Below are 21,524 nucleotides of genomic sequence, written 5' to 3'. Positions count from 1 at the left end.
CACAAACCATATCAGCAACCGTGGAGGGTAAAGAGATGGACAGGAAAGGATAGGTACGTAGAAAACAAGGGATGCTTAACTAAGGAAAACTCTCTTTGTATGATCTACAATGGTGGACATATGATTTTATACTTCTCAAATTCTATGTACTCTATGATAAAAAAAGTGTGGATCCTAGTATATGGCATGCACTTTATTTAATAATACTTTCGAAAAACTTCAGAATCGTGAGGCACACATTTATTTCCAGCACTTGGAAGGCAGAGGCTGGGAGATCTCTGCAGCCCCAGTCCCATCTATATAATGAAGTCAAGGTCAACCAACAGCTGGATAGTGAGACCCTGCCTTAAAACAAACTAAACTACTGTATCGGAAGTCATTCCCAATGTACTTATTAGGAAAGCAAAAATGCTGAAATTAGGGCCAAATTATCAGGAAGGAAAGCAAAATGGAACTTTCCATATTCCATGTCCATTTCCTGTAAACTAAAACTACTCTAACAATAAAGTTTACATAGTTTTAAAAATCTAAAACCAACATTAATAGTCTTAATGTTAGCACTGGAAAAGATTATTGCAATTTATACCATGAAATTGTTCCTCCTAAATTTATACCTAACTCCATCATGTAACATGAAAATTAAAGTTTTGATTGTCTATAATATATATTCACAGGCATATTTAATTCATATTCTATTATAATTATATAGAATGTAATTAGTAATTCTTTTTCTTCTTTTCTAATAAAATATTGTTACGCTTCTTTGTATTCTAATGAAAGAGAAAGAGGAGGTGTAGATTTGAATGGCTGGGGAAGGAGGGAGGAAAGGGGAGGATCTGGTAGGACACTGGTTAAGAGAAACCATATTCAGAATATATTCTATGAAAAAAATCTATTTTCAATAGAAGGAAATACTATATTTTAATTGTTTAAATAAAAGTAATGTTAAATATCAATAGAATATCATTGTGATATTACTACTCACCTCAATTTATTGATTTAAAAATTGTTTGGCTTACAAAAACTTTAATAAATGCTTTGCCTAATGTCTATTGCTACATAAGAAGAGGTAGAAATCACTTCTTTTGTGCTGTCATTGTTGAAATGTTCATATTTCGATTATTAAAGTCTCAAGAAGGATTTTTCAATATTTTATGGGGATGTGTTGATCAATTAGAGAATTCAAATTCTAACTTAGTTGATCTGTAGTTAATTTAATTTTCTAAAACCCTTCTGGGTGGTGATGATATCACACCACACCTTGGGCAGCAATGCTCTTGGGAATATCCAGGCCATAAAGCTGTTGTGAGAATGAAAACACCAGCTCAAATCTCTGTGTGTCCAAGCAAAGGAGTAATCAGCTCTGTTCCTACTTTTCCTACCTAAAGAATCTCTCAGGGATCTAGCACTTCTAAATCTGCTTTTCTAATGTATGATACTTTTCAATTCCACCCAAAAGAGGAAGATTCGATAACCTTTGTGCTGTGAGCAAGTTTTCATTTAGTCATAATACTCTCCTGGCTTATGTGAACCCAAGGTCACCTATTTCTAGTTCAATTCCTTAATGTATATATTTTCAATTGGGGAAAGGTCAAAGGAGTTAGTCAAGGTCAGTCATTCAATAACTATAAAGGTCATGTCTCAAATCCCAATTTCTGAATCCAAAGTCAATCCTCTTTTACCCATTTTTGTCTTTCTTCTATTAAGGATGCATGCCACCGGAGACAGACTGGCTACTTTAGATATAAAAATACAAGCTCTGAATTAAATTTCACAGCCTTGGGCTTTTCACTGCAATTCCAAGGAGACATTTAAATCTTAGAGATGTAAGTTACAGTAAAGGGGGCAGGTTTTGTGTTTTAACATAAGCCTTAGAATTCAGTTATACATTGCAGCTGTCCAGCTTTCTACACTATGAGATAAGGGAATGTGGAAAAAGACTTGTGTGTCCCACTGTGGAGATTGGGAGCAAAAACAATGTTAAACTCCCTCATCTCTAATGATACAGCTGTAAGTGCTCTGCCAACCACAGATAGGAGCCGGAGGCAGACGGAAACTTCCCTACTAACAACTTTCAAGACTAGATCACTTTGTTGAGACACAGATGATGACTTAATGCCATTGTGTGGCAATATAATGGAGACTGAACTAACTTGTGTTCTATTAGAAAAATAAGTGCTGGAGAAGTGATATTATATTACTGTATAGACCTTGTTCATTGAAAAACAGTTTTGAGTTTCCGACATCTTCTTAAGAAGAAACATCAATTTCATACCCCTTTAACTGCAATCACAGTGAAATGTTAAATAACCGAGACATACGTGACATTAAGGATCTATGTATCACCTGCAAAATATGTATTTTTTCCTATATGACAATAATTAATGAATAGAAATAACTAATTTTAGAGAGATCAAAAGAAGAGTAACATGAAGGTTTAGAGGGAGGAACAGGTAATAAAAAAAATCACTTCATAAAATATTTTCTGATCAACCAACTCCTCACAGATTTTTTTCCTCCTTCCTATCCACCCAACACAGTGCTCTTTCTTTCTTGCACTCTCTTTAGAAGGCAAACAAAGACAAAGAGTATTAGAATAAAAAAAAGAAAGCACAATAAACACAAAGCCCATAAAAAGATAGAAAACCAAAACAAACAAAAAAAATAACAAACAAACAAATGCCAAAATAGTAAGACAAATACAAAATAATGCCCAAGGAAACATGAAGAAAACCATCTGCATAAAGACCACTAAGTTTGTTTTGTCCACCTACTGTAGGACATGGGTCCTACATTTAAGTGTGATTAATATATCTAGTGAGATTCCACTGGTGAAAACAAAGGTTTTCTTTTCAAGCAGGTGTTATTTGAAGATAGAGTCTTAGGGGTAGATGCACCTGTTCACTTCCTGGTCTCAATGTTGGGAACCCTCATTAGTTCCTTTTGTATCAAGTCAACCTGACAGATAATGGAGTATCTGAAAGGAGGGAACCTCAATTGAGAATATACAAGATCTTGCTCTAAGATACTTTTTAAATAGTGATTAACGGTGGAGGGCCTAGTCTATTGTGGGTGGTACCACCCCTCTGTTTGTGTCCTAGGTTCTGTAAGAAAGCAGATTGAGCAAGTTAAGGTGAGGGAACAGGTATGTAGTACCTTTCCATGACCTCTCCATGAGCTCCTCCATCAGGTTCCTGAGCTGTTTCAGTACTAATTTCCTTCAATGATTATCTACACCCTGAAGGTATAAGCCAAGAAAACCCTTTTTGTTGCACACTATTTGATCATATTGTGAACCCCAAGACTGTGAACTGGAAAATCTTTCTTGTGGTGTGCCTCAGTCCTGGCACACACCCATTACCTAAGAGCTTTCTGTTCGCTCTAAACAAATAGTCGTGTAAACACCTTTAAGCCAAGAGCTTTCTGTAAACAAGAACTAAATAATGACAAGGATAGGTCATGAGGCCAAGCAAGCAACCAATTGAGAGGGAGTACAGAGGAATACTGAGAGAATGGTACTGAAGACAGCAAGAAGGAGGTTTTCTCCTTGTGAGGTCAGTGGAGTAGGAAGGTCACCTGGATGCTTTCTCTGCCTCTTTGAGCTAGCAGACTTTCACCACAGCATCTTTCTCCTGGGTATTTGGCAAATCAAACTTTTGTGATTTTGTTGCTTAAAACTAAAAACTTCACCTTGCTTTTCATCGCGGCATTCCATTATAGCAACAGTAATCCTAATGCAGATGACAACTAGCTTAAAACTCTGAGGGCCCTGAGTGTGCTCTTATAGTCTGCATGTGCTGTTATAGTCTGTGTGAGGTCATATGCACATCTGTTCTGTTGTATCTGGAAGACACTGTTTCCCTGGAATCATCAATCCTATAATCTTTCTGTCTCCTCTTCTGGAAAGCCCTGTAGGGAGTCCGCTGAGCTCTGAAGGGAGGAGTTTGATGAAGACATTCCACTTAGGATTGAGTCCCTGCACCTTAAATATGACACATTGGCTGGCTGGCCATGGACCTTAACAGGCCATGAACACGGAGGAAAAGCAAACATTGTCCCGCTAAAAGAATATAGCAATAAAATAATTCCTATTGATATTCTGCTATAAACCAAGATCAACATCTCATTCATCCATCATTGAAAAGGTTCCTCTTTCAGCATTCAGGAACAAATATAGACCCACAATTGAAAAACACACAGAGGTAATTACATTTTAATTTTAAATGTATGTGTTTCTTGTACTTTTAATATTTGACAATTCTGGTTGTCTTGTTTTTGTTGTTTTAATATTTGTTTTCTAGAGAAACTGATCAAGAAAGTTCATGAAGTTGGGTGAGTGGTGACGTAGGGAGGACTAGGGAGGAGTTTGGAGAGAGAAACAATAATCATTATATTTTTAAAAGTATTTTCAATAAAATTATGCATATTAGAAAATATTTTGGAAAAAGGAAGCTAGGAATTTTCAAATCCCTACATCTGATTTTGGAAAACATCCCATAATAGAATTCTTTCTTCAGAGAAATCCTTTGTGTGTACTGCATTTAAGAAGCTGCTGCTTGAGTTACAGCAGTACAGAAACTGTGTTCCCTAGTCCTTGCATCTAATAGAGCATCTTTTACACTCTGTGCTCAGTGTTTATAATATTTTCCATGGGATTCGGTGAATAGAGAGACACTTAAGATACTGATTTCCCATTTTGGTCTTTCTAGGTCTGTTTGAGAAGTTCTCATGTAGAGAATGAACTGCGATCTTACCTTCCAGAAAAAATAAACCTTGACACTTCAGAACTGGTGGAAGAGAAATGAATAGCCTCTAATTTGCTTGTTGCAGACTAGAGACTTAGAGATCACTCAGGGGAGGTCAAGGGCCAGTTGTAAGTAACGCACGTCTTTTGGCACTATAGCAAACTTCTCCAGATGCTTTACTAACTCCCAACTGTGAAAGAACTCTAGGAAATTGCAAGATGCTTCCAGTGCCTAGGAGATAAGACATGATATGTTTGTTCCTGAGGGCTGAAGCTCTGACTCAGGCTGATTTGTTTCTTTTTTCCAAACCATTATCCCCAGGATCACTTTAGTATTCATCAGCAGTATTCTCTCTCCTGTCTTTCTTCCCATGCTGCCTCCCCACCCATAACCTTGCCATCCTAATTAACATTCCTCCTTCAGCATCTCCCCTACTTGTGGCTCCCTCTGTAAGAGCAGCTCAGAGTACACTGTATTCTGCCTGAGTGCTGCAATTCACAGCGTGTAAGGTCCCATGCCACTCATCTGGCATTTTTGTGTTTATTGAATTTTCAAAGATTTTCACATAGAAATGTCAGCATGTAAGAAGGAAAATACTGGCTTATATATGAGGTAGAGTCTAGAATGTTCTTTTCTTGTCCTTATTTTTTTTCTTTCTTTGTTTGTGTTGCTATGATACTAAATGCCAGAATAACTGCTGTAATGCTTAGAGAATGTAGTTCTATGGATAAGTATTAAGGAGAGAGACAAATATTATTACACGAAAGCCAACATATTGTGAATTGAATGGAATAATAATGAAAAGGAACAGAAAGCATATTAGTCAGATACAGTATGGGGACCGGAACAGCCCTCATCATGGGATGTGACATGTACTGTGGAGAGAGGCCACATGAGCCAAAAATGCCTAGACTTTGTGCTACTCTACATTTCTGCGACTTGACCAGAAACAGAAAGGGTAATGGCTTGTACATGATACATCAATAAAAATAAAAGCACAATGAATATAAATAACTTACTGTGCTGACAGTGAATCCCATTAAATCCCTGGGGACATTTACAAACATAGTCTATGAATGTGTCTCCCCGATATGCTTCACTTATCTCACAAGTTCCTCCATTATGGCATGGATTGGGGATGCAGGGACCTGAAAGACAGAGACAAATGCTTTATAATGCATGTGCTTAATAAAAGATGCTTTTATCCACATTTTCACTTGACAACTTTGTTCTTGATGTTTTAGAGGAAAAGCACAGCTGTATGAACTCTGATGAATGGCCCGAATTTGAATATGAATGCCATTATCTTTTAGCTATGTGATCTTGGGAAATTATTTACTTTTCCTGTTGCCTTGGTTAGGTCTTTTGACAAATATTAGTACAATAAAATTAACTTTAGAGGTTATATTACAGTTGAAAAGAGTTCATATATTAAAATATACAGAGTAGTATTGACTACATATTATGTATTAAATTAGCCCTAATTCAATTATTATTATCAGAATCTTTGAATTGTAGAATAACCTTTCACATGTTGAAAAATTAATAATGAGTTACAGTTTCTAAAGCACTTTTGACCTGGTTGATAGAAAAAGAATCTGAATTTACCAACATAGAAAAAGTCAACTGATGCTTGCAGTAATTTATGGAATTTCATAAAACTGAGGAGGAAAATAGCCTTAGAGAAACTACTGTGGTCCACGCTAACCTGAGTAAGTCATGAAGAGTTGCTTGAGAGGCCACATAACCATTTTGTTGACTTCGAGAATGTAAGTTCAAAAAGATTGAAAACTGCTGCACGAAATAATCATTCTGAGGTTTCCCTGGGCAAAACCAGCTGTTACCAGTGTGATTAGCTGGCAGCATCCACTGTAGGATCTGCTGCAACAATTCAGCTAAGGTTCTGAAAGATCTGGTGCAACAGTGTTCACTCCAGGTCACTTCCCTGAGGCAATGACAGAGCACCATGTGGTATCAAACTGGGCAATAACTACTCAAGTGGGTATTCTGTACTCTGGGATGCTCCTCTGGTACAACTGAACTCTGCTAGAATACGCTGTCACTCTGAAGCTTTATGTAGACAATGCTTTCTTTTCTTTACTGTTTTCTTCTTTTAGAAGTGACAGGCTGTCACAGTCTGAGGGCCTCTGCTAAGCATGCAACAGTCCTGTTGTCCTTTATAACTCATAAGCATTCAGTACAATGCTTTCACCACATTCAGTTTTCTAGAGTAAGTTCTAACTGAGAGAAGACAGAACCCAGAGGAGAGATTCTGAAGGTGTCTAGGGAAATCAAGGAAAGTTTTCACTTAAAGATAAAAATGGCCAGAGAACAAAAGTAATTTGAAAAGATTACTGTAATACCTTTGACTTGCCCTACTAGAAGAAAAATTAATGACAAGCAGTGGGTTTTTAAAAGTGTTTGTGATGAACAATGGGTGAAAGGAGTCAAGATGAGAAAGTGCATTTATTAAGACTTATCATTGGAAAAGTAGATCAGACATCAAGGTGAGGCTGGGTTAGTCAAATTTACCATTGGTAGATGTAAAAACTGGGAGGATGGGAGAGATCAATTAGGAGCAACTCTTTTTAAAGTATAGATACTAGAATATGTTTGTAAGGAAAAAATTATTGAAACTTAGTTTATATGCTGAACCTATAATATGAATGTTGGGGCTATGAAATTAAATGTCTGCTAATTCATGAGGAGCACATCCAGAGTCCCGGAGAAAGATCAAAAGAGAAGCTAAAGCTCTCAGCTGAGACAAGAGGGAAGGTAGAGCACTGGATACAAAAATACCGAAGAGTTGGGACGACTTAAAAGATACACCAAGCAAGGTTGGTAATGGATAATGGAAAGTGAACTTTAAGGAAAGAGGACATTCACCATCTTCCCTTAGAGCAGCCCAATCCACATTAGGTTTGAACATGGTTGGAGACTGGGTAACATGCTCCTGTGATAGAAAGAGAATTATGATTTGATTATTTACTTTAGAAACCTTATAAGGAAAAACACTCCACTTCTTTCTGCTTAATATTGAATGAAATAATAAAAAAAATGATTTACTAGGAATAGTCTGTAGGCACTTTATAGTGTCCAAATTCATACTTCATCTCTAGCATTTGTTTTAAAAACTGAAAAGAAATTATGAAATCTGACCTTTTCCTGTAAGTATCTATAAATTCATATCCTCAAAAAAGATACCTAGATATCTAATGTACAACATGAGGATTTTTTAAAAGAATTATTTGTTTATTTATTATATATACGTAATCCCCATACAGATCCCATTACAGGTGGTTGTGAGCCATCATGCGGTTGTTGGCAATTGAACTCAGGACCTTTGGAAGAGCAGTTAGTGCTCTTAACCACTGAGCTCTCTCTCCAGCCCACAACATGAGGATTAATGTCAGTAAGATTGCATTACAATGAGGGCATTTATTAAGTAGATTAAAGCTGACTGTTTTATCTTAAAATTAACTATACAATGGTAACAATGTCGTTAGCTATGTGCTTCCCATATTTTCAATTTGTAAATATTAAGTATGTGATATGATTGTTTACAATTTTTTCTGAAGCAAATAGTTTAGTCCCACATAGTATCTATGAATCAAATAATGTAGTAACTTTCCTTAAATGGAGACATGGTCTGTGTTTAAGAAAACAAAATAAATATAAAACCTATGAAAACATCAAGAAGCAATTGAAACAAGTTTCCTCATGCTAAGCATCATGCTAAATATCCCAACCCTCCTTTCTGTTTCTTCTGTACTCCAAAACTTATTTGATAATACATCATACTGTAAGAACATAGTTTAAGAAAAATAATCTCATCTATTTCTCACAGAAAAAGAATAAAGTGGTTGCTATTCTCTTATACAGGCCCTGGTTGCTGTTGTGTTGATGTTTAAAGTTGAAGGTCAGAGAAATTTGATGGTATTCATCAGATTAATATCTCCTGGTGATGCATTTAGATCTCAAACTAGGAATCTGTGATTCCAGGAGGGGAGAATCTAACAAAAGTAACACTAAGGGTTTTGTTGCATCAATTCTCTTCCAGACCAGAAAAAAAGTAAAAGTATATTTTAAATAAGTGGTAACTGATACTTATACATGTTACATAAAAATACACAAAATATATTCAAATGATTATTAATTTCTGAGCAAATGGGGCATTGTGAAAGACACCTAATCCAATCGCCCAATGTAGCAGGTTAAGAAAACATAATGTGATAAGAATTCAGTAAAATCTAAAAATTTCTATGTATGAAGAAAATTGGATTTAAGGAATTATACCTGGGAGAAAAAATAGTTATTAAAATCAAAATTAATGAAGCTATTCTTGCTTCGTCGAGAGAGTGGAGTAATTATAGCAGAGAGAATAGCAACCTTTTCCACATTCACTTAGGTTAAAGAAACTCCATGGGGAATTAATAAAAGATTCGAATGTAAGACCTTTGCTTGGTCGTGCTAGGAGATAAAATTGATGCAAAGCAGTGGGTCATTGAAAGTTTCTTTGAAGAAGAGTGGGCACAAAGGAGCCTGGACGACCTGGCACATTTATGCACACTGTTTTTTGAAGATTAGACTAGGCAAGAAGGCGAGATCAGACAGTTTAGTACAGGGAAGCACTGAGGAAATACAGAAAAGAACAATGGGAAGGAATCCTAACAAAGCTGAAAATAAAGTCCCCATGGAGAGAGGACAGACCAAGTCCTGAGTGGCTAATTCATGAGGAAACGTGTCTAATATGAAATCGTGGTGCCCATAACTCAGGGGTTAGTCATTTGCACAAAATTATGTTTTCGGTGATCTAGATCTCCACCAGCATCAGCTAACCACCAGAGTCTGCTGGGTGGGTTTGAGAAAGCCAATAGGGAAATCTGTAGCATTTTACAGCCTTTATTCTGGTAGAAGCGAAGAAGGGTTGATGGTCATGCAGTTCAGTGGATTCCAGTTAAAGACAGAAACCCAGAGAAAGATTTGACTGAGGAATCCTAAGTAGTAAACTCCCTGGGAACACAATTCTGTTCAGAAATCTTGATCCAGTCTCTGGGATTCTCTGCAGATGTGAGTTTTTGAGTTGGAGCTCTTTGTATTTGCATCCCAAAGGCGATTGTGACCTCAGCTGCCACCATGGTTTTAGGAAAGGATTTTTCTCAGTCCATGAAAACCAGTGTTTTTGTTTTTTAAGGATAGGGGTGAAGTAAATCATGTGGGAGTAGGATTTTCTTTTCTAGAGTCCTTTTAAATTCGTATCTTTTAAAATATATGTTGTAAGAATATATTCTGGATTTAGGGGGTGGTTACAAAGAAGTTCAGTAACATGTCTAATCAGAAGCAAATCTTTTATCATACTTTGCCTGACTACAAAGTCTACAATTTTCCTAGCAAGCTGTGCTTGCTCCCAAGTTGTCAATCTGTTCATTAATGTTAGTTTTGACAGATGTAAATAGTCAGCACGAATTCACTGAGCATATTTCTATAAATAATGCAACGTTCAAAAGCCTCCCCTAATGCAAGCATCTCAGAGTCTTCAGCCATTGGATCCGAATATATTAGATAATATAGATATAGATAGAAAGGCTCTAATGCTAATGATACTTTTTCTTATTAGTATAATGTATAAATTCAATTACACTGATAGAAGTTAATCTTAATTATATGTAGAACCTATTCTATATATTCTATAGATATGTTCAATTTTGTGTGTACTTATGTCTATGTCAATGTGTGTATGTGCGTATGTGTGTTTTTGTGTCTGTGTGCATGCATCTCTTTGTCTCCTGTCTGTCTGTCTCTGTCTGCCTCTGTCTCTGTCTCTGTCTCTGTCTCTGTCTCTGTCTCTGTCTCTCTCTCTCTCTCTCTCTCTCTGTGTGTGTGTGTGTGTGTGTGTGTGTATGTGTGTGCACTGTCAGTTGGAATCATGTGTCTCTACATCCAGAAAAGTGTCTATTTTGACCTTCTCTATCAGTCCTCAGTCCTTCCTCTGAGGCAAGTCTTTCCCTGAACCTGGTGGCCCTGCCTGCGCAGCTGGGCTAGAAGCAAACAGGCTGCAGTAATCCTCCAGGCTCTTTTCAGGCATTTGTAGGGATTCCTGACTTATTTATGTGGTGCTGAGATCTGAACTCCAGTTCTCATGATTACAGGGCAATCACTTTCAACCACTGAGTCAGCTTTCCAGCCTCCAGTCTCTCCATACCTTTCATGCACTCTTTGATTTCTCAAGGCAGAAAGCTTGAGTGCTGAGATGAGAGGCTTCCTATGCCCTTTGCTGGAGGCCATAAACTTCATATGGGAAGAATCCTGGTTCCTACACATGAGATTGGATTTGTTACATCTGACAAAATGAAGTTATGTCAATAACGAGTGGTAATAATGACATCTATGTATGACACCTTATTCTAGGTTTATTTAAAATACCAATAGTGTTATTTTCTTTTCATAAATTAAGGTAGCTACTTTCTAGAATTTTATAGACTTTACAAGTTTCAAGGCTTCTGAATTTGTGATCAGGTTTTCTTTCTATCTTTCTAATAAGGTTGATGCTTTAAAATTGTTATTTTTAATTGCAGAATTTTATTAATATTCATCATGACTGCATATACCCTAATTCTTTGGATAATATATTATTAGAAAAATGTAGCATTGTATAACATTATTGACAGTGCTTTTTTTGTTAATCAAATAATCCACATACTAATAAAGCTATATCCTTTGAGTCTGAATAAAGAGAGATGACTATAAAGTAAGTTAGTACTAAAGATGAAATAGGTGAGCAGCCACAAAACTTGCTGGGTAGTCAAAATTGTTTGGTATGTGATATTGCACATAAAGAATTAAAATGTATAGCAATGATTTCTAGTTTTCTTTTCTCCAAGTGATAAGAAGTTTAATTACATGCAAATGAGGGATATGGGGAAACTTACATTTTTGTGCCATTCACATCCAGATGGCAACTTATTACTAAAGCCATTATTTAGCTCTTGGTATACCAATAAATAAAATTAAGTGCTTATAATATGTGAGGCTCCTTCTTCTGCACTAGTAAGAATAAACCTGGCCCTTACACTAGTAGCTTCTATTCATGAGGCACTAACTGTGTTGGTGGAACTGTGCTAGTAACTTGTATCAGTGCTTTCCATGGGGTTAGGATTGAGGGCAGCAGGAAGAGTAAGCTCATAATGTCAAAGTACATTTCATTTTCACTTTTGTGTGGTTGATTTTAAAGAAAATTTCACAGCTCACAAGTACTGTGAGTGGTACACACTTAGGATTAATACATTTCATTGTTTAGGTAATGGTTTCATGAAATTTAATTCTGAGATTCCCCCTGGCATTATAATAATCTCTTAAAAATTTTTACTGTTTGACAGTTTCATCCATTTATATAATGAACTTTAGCCATTTTATATGTCTTCCCACCTCTCCTCTTACACTTGATGCTGTTAACTTTAACAGCCAAGACTTTATTGTATTTTAAGCATGTCTTCTACGTCTCTTGTATCTCGTCAGGACTGGAACAGGTGACTTAAACACAACATTAAAAACAATGTAGCCGCAACCAAAGTTGGAAAACATATTTATATTTCTGAGCCACGTAGAAATCATAACAGAAGCAACACCTACAAACACACTGTAATGTCTTTCCACTCAAGACAGCTCTCTAAAGAACTTGACATCGTTTTGTATTACAGACATAGAGAAGCTCAGAGGCTGGTGGCTATGTGCTTCACTTATGGTTTGTATTATGAATACTAAACCAATATGTTTGGTGATATCACTCTTAACCAAGAACATAAATGAACTTCCAAATCCAAAAGGCTTCTGGGAATGTTTAAATCAATGCTGAAATGCTTTTTTTAGGGAATCTTTAAGTAGTTCCGAACATAATGGGGACAGCATGTGATCAAAATTAATGATCAACTGGGTTCAACAACATTCTTCCAGGCGTCTTTAAGCAAGTTCATATAAGTATGTCAAAAAGAGTAATTACTTACAAAACAATAGATTCAAATACTGTGCTGTTTTGCATCCATCTTTTCATAATGTTAGAGAAATGTTAATGTCAAAGTCCACAGAGTTCAAATTATTTTCATATATGTAACACAGTTATAATCTTAAACAGTGAACACTGTGCTCCAATTAGAGAACAGCCAGAATATTAGGAAGCAAATGCATTATTACCCCAGTAAGATGTACATTCAGGGTTGGTCTAGGTTATATGTTATGTCTCAAAAATCTTAAAATTAGTGCTTAAAATTGAATGTGTACATTAAACGCATAATAAAGAAACACCGATGTAGTCATTGCAAAAGTATGGGCTTTCAAGCTGTGGTTGCTGGACAATTGAAAGAGCAACAAACAGTTAAGACTCAAAAGTTGGTTCTAACTCTTTTCTTAATAAACATACTGAAGTCCTCTCTCAGGGTTGTGTTTACATTTATTAAGACTTGGATATTTTCTTGTTGTCATTTTAAATCGTACTAACTTAAAAAAAAACTAGTTGGCACGTTACAGTGGTTCCTCCCTCAATGGTTAATACTGTTCTTGTAACATACCAGTTTAGTTCCCAGTACCCATTTTGGTAGTCATACAGACTCATGTAACTGCAGTTCTAGGCATCTGTCCTCATCTATACTCTGTAGACACTTATAATCACACCCAATCACACTATTCCCACCCAATCTCTCTCTTTCTCATTCTCTCTCTCTCTCTCTCTCTCTCTCTCTCTCTCTCTTACACACAAACACACACACACACACAAACACAAACACACAATACACTCACACACACCCAAACACATAACTAGAAATAATAATAAAAATAAAAAATATATTTTAAAAAACTTGTTGAAAAAGAAATTATTTCAGACATGCTTATGGGATAGATGTTTTAAAGCTGTATTCTATGTAGTCTGTTTTTGTTTTTGTTTTCTCTGTTCTTTCTCATAAATATAAATGTACAAGTTTCAGGTATGTTAGGAAAAACAGCTCATCTAAGTATTTTGTATTTATATTTATAACTAAACTACTCTAAACAATTTAAAAATCATTATTGTAGAAAATCAGCAAGATTAATAAGCTTTCTCTTCAAACTGTAAAAGCTCTGGGGAAAATCATGCAAATTAAAATCTATGGTAAGCAGACTTTTTTTCCAGTACATGCTGACAAACTTTCCCCTGCAGAACACAGAGTGTCAATATGTAAATGTCTGCAGGGGGCCTGGAGATGACCAGTGCTTACACAGCAGGCTCTCCGGGCCTTGTATTCATTTCAGGATAGCTGCAGCTAATTTCTACTCACTCTGCAGCATAAAACAGCAGAAACAATCCTCTAAGCTCTGGAGGGTTCAAATTGGAAAAGAAGGCATCAAATAAACTCTCAAAAAAATAACTTCTGAGGGGCTCCGGATAATGATGTCATGTGGTCATTAGTACTGGCACATGATCCATCTCAACATCATTTGGTTATTCAGAGCATCCTGTCAATCCCTGCCTGTCTTCACAGTCATCTTGCCCGGTTCCTTGTTCCCTTCCATAGTGTTTGCTAATTTGTGGTTCTTGTTTCTTCTACCCATTTATACTCCCTTTCTGTTATTTCAAAACCCTAACACTAGATAGGACAGAATAAAAGATAGAAAAAGAAAAGAGGATATAGCTGTACTTCAACTATTTCTTGGTGGTTAGGAGCAGAAGAAGCAGAAACAGAAGCAGAAGGAGAAAGAGAAGAAGAAGGAGGAGGAAGAAGAGGAGGAAGGAAGAAGAAGAAAGAAGGAAGAAGAAAGAAGAAGGAAGAAGAAGGAGAAGGAGAAGCAGAAGGAGAAGAAGAAGAAATGTCAAGTAGAAAATCTTAATGAACCTCATAATTCCTAAAGAAAGAGAAGCAGTTATTAAAAGTCTCCCAAACAAAAGAGACCAGGACCAGATGGGTGTAGTACAGAATACTATCAGACCTTCATAGAAGGCCTCATACCAATACTTTCCAAACTATTCCACAAAATAGAAGCAAAGCACTAACAAATTCCTTCTATGAAGCCACAATTATGCTTATACCTAACCGCATGAAGACCCTACAAAGAAAGAGAACTTCAGAACAATTTCCCTTATGAATATTGATGGAAAAATATTCAATAAAATTCTCACAAACCGGGTTGGGGATTTAGCTCAGCGGTAGAGTGCTTGCCTAGCAAGCACAAGGCCCTGGGTTCGATCCCCAGCTCTGAAAAAAAACAAAACAAAACAAAACAAAAAAAAAAAACCAAAAAACAAAAAACAAAATTCTCACAAACCGAATCCAAGAACACATCAAAAGGTCATCCATCATGATCAAGTAGGCTTCATCCCAGGGATTCAGGGATGGTTCAATATATGGAAAACCATCAACGTGATCTGATATATAAACAAACTCAAAGATAAAAAACATATGCTCATCTCACTAGATTCTGAGAAAGCATTTGAGAAAATGCAACACCCCTTAATAGTAAAAGTCATGGAAAGATCAGGAATTCAATGACCATAGCTAAACATAATAAAAACTAAATGCAGCAAACCAGCAGCTAACATTAAACTAAATGGAGAGAAACTTGAAGCAATTCCACTAAAATCAGGGACTAGACAAGGCTGCTCAATCTCTCCCTACTTATTCAATATAGTTCTTGAAGTTGTAGCCAGAGCAATCAGACAATGAAAGGAAGTCAAAGGGATACAGATTGGAATGGAAGAAGTCAAAATATCACTATTTGCAGATGATATGACAGTATGCATAAGTGACCCCAAAAGTTACACCAGAGAACTACTAAGCCTGATAAACAACTTCAGCAATGTGTCTGGGTATAAAATTAACTCAAACAAAATAGTGGCCTTCCCCTACTCAAAGGATAAACAGGCTGAGAAAGAAATTAGGGAAATGATACCCTTCACAATAGTCCCAAATTACATAAAATACCTCGGTGTGATTCTAACCAAGCACGTGAAAAATCTGTATGACAAGAATTTCACGTCTCTGAAGAAAGAAATTGAAGAAGATCTTAGAAAATGGAACCACCTCCTATGTTCATGTATTGGCAGGATTAATTAAGTAAAAATAGCTATTTTTCCAAAAGCAATCACAGATTCAGTGTTATTCCCATCAAAATGCAAAATCAATTCTTCATAGAGTCAGAAAGAGCAATTTGCATACTCATTTGGAATAACAAAAAACACAGGATAGCGAAAAGTATACTCAACAATAAAAGAAATTCTGGGGGAATTACCATCCCTGACCTCAAACAGTATTACAGAGCAATAATGATAAAAAAAAACTTTATGATATTGGTACAGAGACAGGCAGGTAGATCAGTGGAATAGACTTGAAGACTCAGAAATGAACCCACACACCTATGGTCACTTGATTTTTGACAAAGGAGCCAAAACCATCCAATGGAAAAAAGATAGCATTTTCAGCAAATGGTGCTGGTTCAACTGGAGGTCAGCATGTAGAAGAATGCAATTGATCCATTCTTATTGCCCTGTACAAACTTAAGTCCAAGTGGATCAAGGACCTCCACATCAAACCAGATACAGTAAAACTAATAGAAGAAAAAGTGGGGAAGAAACTCGGTCATGTGGTCACTGGGGAAATTTTCCTGAACAAAACACTAATGGCTTATGCTCTAAGATCAAGAATCGACAAATGGGATCTCATAAAACTGCAAAACTTCTGTAAGGCAAAGGACTCTGTCATTAGGACAAAATGGCAACCAACAGATTGGAAAAAGATCTTTACCAATCCTACATCTGATAGAGGGCTAATATCCAAAATATTAGACTCCAGAAAGACAAATAATCTTATTACAATGACTTACAGATCTAAACAAAGAATTCTCAGCTGAGGAATACCTAATGACTGAGAAGATCCTAAAGAAATGCTCAACATCCTTAGTTATCAGGGAAATGCAAATCAAAACAACCCTGAGATTCCATCTCACAACATTCAGAATGGCTAAGATGCTGGTGAGGATGTGGAGAAAGAGGAACACTTGTCTATTGTTGGTGGGATTGCAAACTGGTACAACCACTCTGGAAATCAGTCTGGAGGTTCCTCAGAAAATTGGACATTGCACTACCTGAGGACCCAGTTACACCTCTCCTGGGCATATACCCAAAAGATGCTCCAACATACAACAAAGACCCATGCTCCACTATGTTCATAGCAGCCTTATTTATAGTAGCCAGAAGCTGGAAAGAACCCAGATGCCCTTCAACAGAGGAATGGATTAAAAAAAAAGTGGTACATCTACACAATGGAGTACTACCCAGCTATTAAAAATGATAACTTCATGAAATTCATAGGCAAATGGATTGAACTAGAAAAATATCATCCTGAGTGAAGTAACCCAGTCACAGAAAAATACACATTGTATGCACTCACTGATAAGTGGATATTAGCTCAAAAGCTTAAATTATGCAAGATACAATTCACATACTCCATGAAGTTCAAGAAGAATGATGACCAAAGTGCAGACGCTTCACTGCTTCTTAAAAGGGGAAACAAAAATATTCATAGGAGGGTATATAGAGTCAAATTTTGGGTCAGAGACTGAAGGAACGGCCATTGGAGCCTGCCCCACGTGGCTCATATGTGTGTGTGTGTGTGTATGTATACATACATACATATATGTGCGTGCTGACATGAGTCTGATATAGATGTCTCCTGAGAGACAAAGCAAGAGCATGTCAAATAGAGAGGTGAATGTTATCAGGAAAACATTGAACTGAGAACAGGACCCTCATTGGAGGAATTATAGAAAGGATTGAAAGAGCTAAGGTGCTTGCAACGCCATAAGAACAACAATGCCAACCAACCAGAGCTATCAGATACTAAACCACTATGTAAACACCATACATGGACTGACCGATGGCTCCAGCTGCATATGTAGCAGAGGATGGCCTTGTTGGGTACCAATGGAAGGAGAATCCCTTGGTCCTGACAAAGTTGGACCCCCAGTGTAGGGGAATGTCGTGGGAGGCATGGCAAAGGGGGTGGATGGTGAGGGGAACACCCTTATAGAGGAAGGGGAGGGGGATGCTATAGGGAGCTTATGGCCAAGAAACCATGAAAGTAAATAACTTTTGAAATGTAAATAAAAATTATCCAATAAAAGAAAAAAGGAAAATCTGCATGAGAAGGATTTGAACTGGTGTTAGGGGAAGAGTGGAGGGGTTGAATATTTTCAAAAATATATTGTCTGAAATTCTCAAGATATTAATAATAAAATACTGCTTTTATTACTGGGTCAAAATAAAAATCTAGAGCCACATGTCTTGTTTTGTGGCAGGATATACACACACATACACACATGCATACACATAAGGACTCACACAGTAAAGAGAGGGGGAAGGGAGGGAGAGATAAAGGGAGGGAGGGGGAGATGAACAGGAGAGAGGGAGTTAAGAGAGAGGGAGAAGGAGAGGGAGAGGAACAATAGATATAGGGAGGAAGTCACTTAGAAAAAAATCCCACAGTGATATACCCCTCTGAGCCTCCTATTGCAATGATTTAGTAAGTGGATTAACCCATTGATTTAGTTTGTGTTCTTATGATCTTATCACTTCTCACAGATTAGATACATTATCTAGGAGCAAAGACTTTAATCCATGAGACTTTTAAAGGCCATTTTATATCCAGTCTATAAATAATGCCCTAATCACTAGGATTTTAGAACATGAATGTGCTCGGACTCATAAATTGTAAGGAAATGACTAGGGTTAAATGGAGTCATGTGTGAATGCTCTCATGTATTCAACTTCTGTATACTTGGAGACTATATTTGGTCACACAAAAGGTGAGAAATCGTTCTCTCTCACCTAAATGCTATGTGAGGATAACAAGAAAACACATTGTATTTGGATTTTCAGCCTTGAGAAAGTACATTTCTATCATATTAGGCACTTTATATGTTGAAGTTCCTGATATTCAGTTCTCTCGAAGAGTGTAACATTCTCTAGCTATAATTTTTTAGTTAGGTGCTCTCTTATGTAAATGGAGGTGATTAAGGGAACAGCAGTCATAACTTATTAGTAGTATTGTATTGGCTGATCACATTCATATTTTCAGGAGTAATAGTATCTTAATCTCATAATATATGTATATACATATGTATGTATGTATGTATGTATGTATGTATGTATGTATGTTTCAAAGATGAGCACCACATTTGAGCAGAATGACTTACTTTTTCAAATGCTAGTAAGGACTACTCCAGCTATTACCTTGTTGTAAAGTGATCTCTATCTATCCTTTCCCATAGTCACCCATCTTTCACAACTGTGGCTACAAGCTTTAAAACCGCACCATCATGATGGCAAACCTCAGCTCTGAATGTTTCATCATCCAAGCAGAAATGTAGCATCTTCTGTAGTCATACTGTATATGCTTTTCAAAAGTAATCAAAATGTCATTTTGGTCCATACATTAGTTAATCACTAATATTCACTGTCTGAAGAAGGTGTGATTTTATTTATTGGTCCATATGTAGTGGTCACAGACAAAACAATGTTGATCTATGACTTTCTAAAAAGTCTTATAAAGTGAGATCTACAAATATGTCTGTTAATAGAAGAGCTAGCATCTAGAAGACATTGATGAATTAATGGATATACTATTATGTTTAATAATGTTAATAATAAAATATTATTAAATTTAGTAAATAGAAGCTCAAGGAACATTTTTAAGTCCCTTCCCTATCAATGGTATAAACACTACAGAAATAGAAGATACCAAGGAAAGAAAAAAAAAAGCAAATCAGAGTTTCAATGTGAAAAATTCCATGAAAATTTGTTATGTAAATAATTTATAACCCAATGGCCAACAATTTTTAAACTAATGTAAAGAAAGCATATCAAAGTTTGTTTCTGTTTTTTATCCAGAGGTCTGATTTCAGAAAGCAAACACAAAAACTAAAATAAGAAAGACCTGTGCAGGTCATTTATATAATAACTGTGTGCGTTGGAGTTCACTGGAATGTACTGAAGAACAGAAACATGGGGTTGGGAAGATGATTGAAGGATTAATCCTGTCTGCTCTTCTTAATGAATAAAATTCAATTCCCAGAACCTATATGGCAGCTCTCAACTGTCTGCAACTCCTAGTTAAATGGTTCAACTCCTTCTCCTGGACTCCACAGTCACTGCAAGAACGCTGTGCATGGGCACACATTCTGGCAACTACTGAAGCAGAAGCAGAAACAAAAGTAAAGGCAGAAGAAGAACTTAAGGATTCACATTAGCAGGTGGTATAGAGCCTAACGATGTCACTTAAGTTTCCCTTCAGCTACCAACTGTTATTTTATCTCCATATGTCAGCAGAAGAGGAATACATTAACAATAGGATAGGGACCACAGTTTTCTGTAAGATTGTTATCTAGAAATATTTGAGCATAGAAATATTCTGGAGCATAGGCAATCTCACCATGTTGCATGCAACTCTAAGCAACTGCAGAATTTCCATGTTCTTCATCAATCTTCCTCTGACAGCCCTTCACCTTACTCACCTCCTACTCAGCTTGCTGCCTGCACCTCAGCGTCTCACCGAATACTGTTTCATTTGTAAGTCTGTGATAGGTTTCTTTTGTTTCCTCAAGTCCATTATTAACTGCTTGTACAAAGTATACCTCTGTGATTTATTCTTTATCATCAGATCCTAACATAATACACCTTTGATAGCATTTAAAACAGGAATGCTAACTGACTGAAATATTTATAATTTCAAAATGCACACCACACTTCTATCACAGTCAATAGCAAGCAGTAATGGTTGCAGAACAGATATAGTGTTCTGTAGCCCCTTATTCATGCTACCCACTTGGAGCTTGGGGTCAAGCCACAATTTCATTGTTCAACGATGTTGCTGTGATATAATTTCAGATGTTGCACAATCTTATCAGTTAATGAGTATTTAGAATAGATGTACTTTTGCATGACCCCTTTCACTTTGAAGACAGTGATTGGATGTGGTGGAAGAATTTGGGTTTCCCCTCGAAATCTGTCCTTCCTGGCTGCTATTGTAATCACTGAGCAGAGAGGCCCCTGCAGGAGGTATTGTAGCTTCCTTCGGATATAGATAGGAAAGGCACAGACTCCGACTTCACAGCTGAGGACGCCGAAGCACAGCTGGACAGGCCAGTGGCTGTTTGGATTGCCTCCTAAGGTCGCACATGCGACTTCTTTGGGGCAGACTTGAGAAATCATCAAACACAGCAAGCATGGATTCTAGCCAGCTGGCCATCTGTTCCTTCACCCACTGTGATAATTTGGTCTTGTAGAATTTTGTTAAGTGAGCATTAAGTAATGACCATGTCAAACTGGTTGCATAGTGAAAGCCTCTTAATCACAGAATGAAAGCACTGGGGAAGCTTACTCAAACACAGAAAAGGTCACCAAATCCATCTAAGGCGAAACGCAAAGCAAAGCAAAACAGAGTCCATACCAAAACAGGGAACAGACGGAAAAATATATCATTAACTCCCTTTGCATGTTCACATTGCATTGTATCGATTCCATACTGAACAGAGGCGATTGGACAATGTATTGGGCAGTTAGGAGTTAGATGAATATAGCCAGAGGTCCTATTACCCCATTTTGTAAATACATGCTAAAGACTTGAGATGCTAAGAGAATGTGTGGGTGGCTTTATCATATTGTCTGAAGTAGAGACATTTACTCCGTGAGTCACTGATACAAAACAATAACTTGTTCTAACAGCTCAGAATACATTCCACATAACTGTTCTCGTTTTGGTT

The 21,524-nt window shown here is 36.8% G+C and overlaps 1 protein-coding gene across 6 annotated transcripts in view; it reads right to left on the bottom strand.

Annotated features, from left to right (window-relative positions):
- Positions 1-21,524, bottom strand: part of Edil3 (EGF like repeats and discoidin domains 3) — a 514,777-nt gene that overhangs the window by 290,284 nt on the left and 202,969 nt on the right. For 4 of the 6 annotated variants that reach the window (XM_039103422.2, XM_017591169.3, XM_063282562.1 and 1 more), the window contains one exon: positions 5,765-5,893. The exons of the other annotated variants lie outside the window; for them this stretch is intronic. In XM_039103422.2, coding sequence (XP_038959350.1) covers positions 5,765-5,893 — 129 coding nt within the window. The remainder of the gene's footprint in view (positions 1-5,764; positions 5,894-21,524) is intronic. 6 annotated transcript variants of the gene reach the window in all.

The sequence above is a fragment of the Rattus norvegicus genome, chromosome 2 (assembly GCF_036323735.1).
Source record: "Rattus norvegicus strain BN/NHsdMcwi chromosome 2, GRCr8, whole genome shotgun sequence".
Classification (NCBI taxonomy): Eukaryota; Metazoa; Chordata; class Mammalia; order Rodentia; family Muridae; genus Rattus; species Rattus norvegicus.
This window is presented reverse-complemented; position numbering and strand designations above follow the sequence as displayed.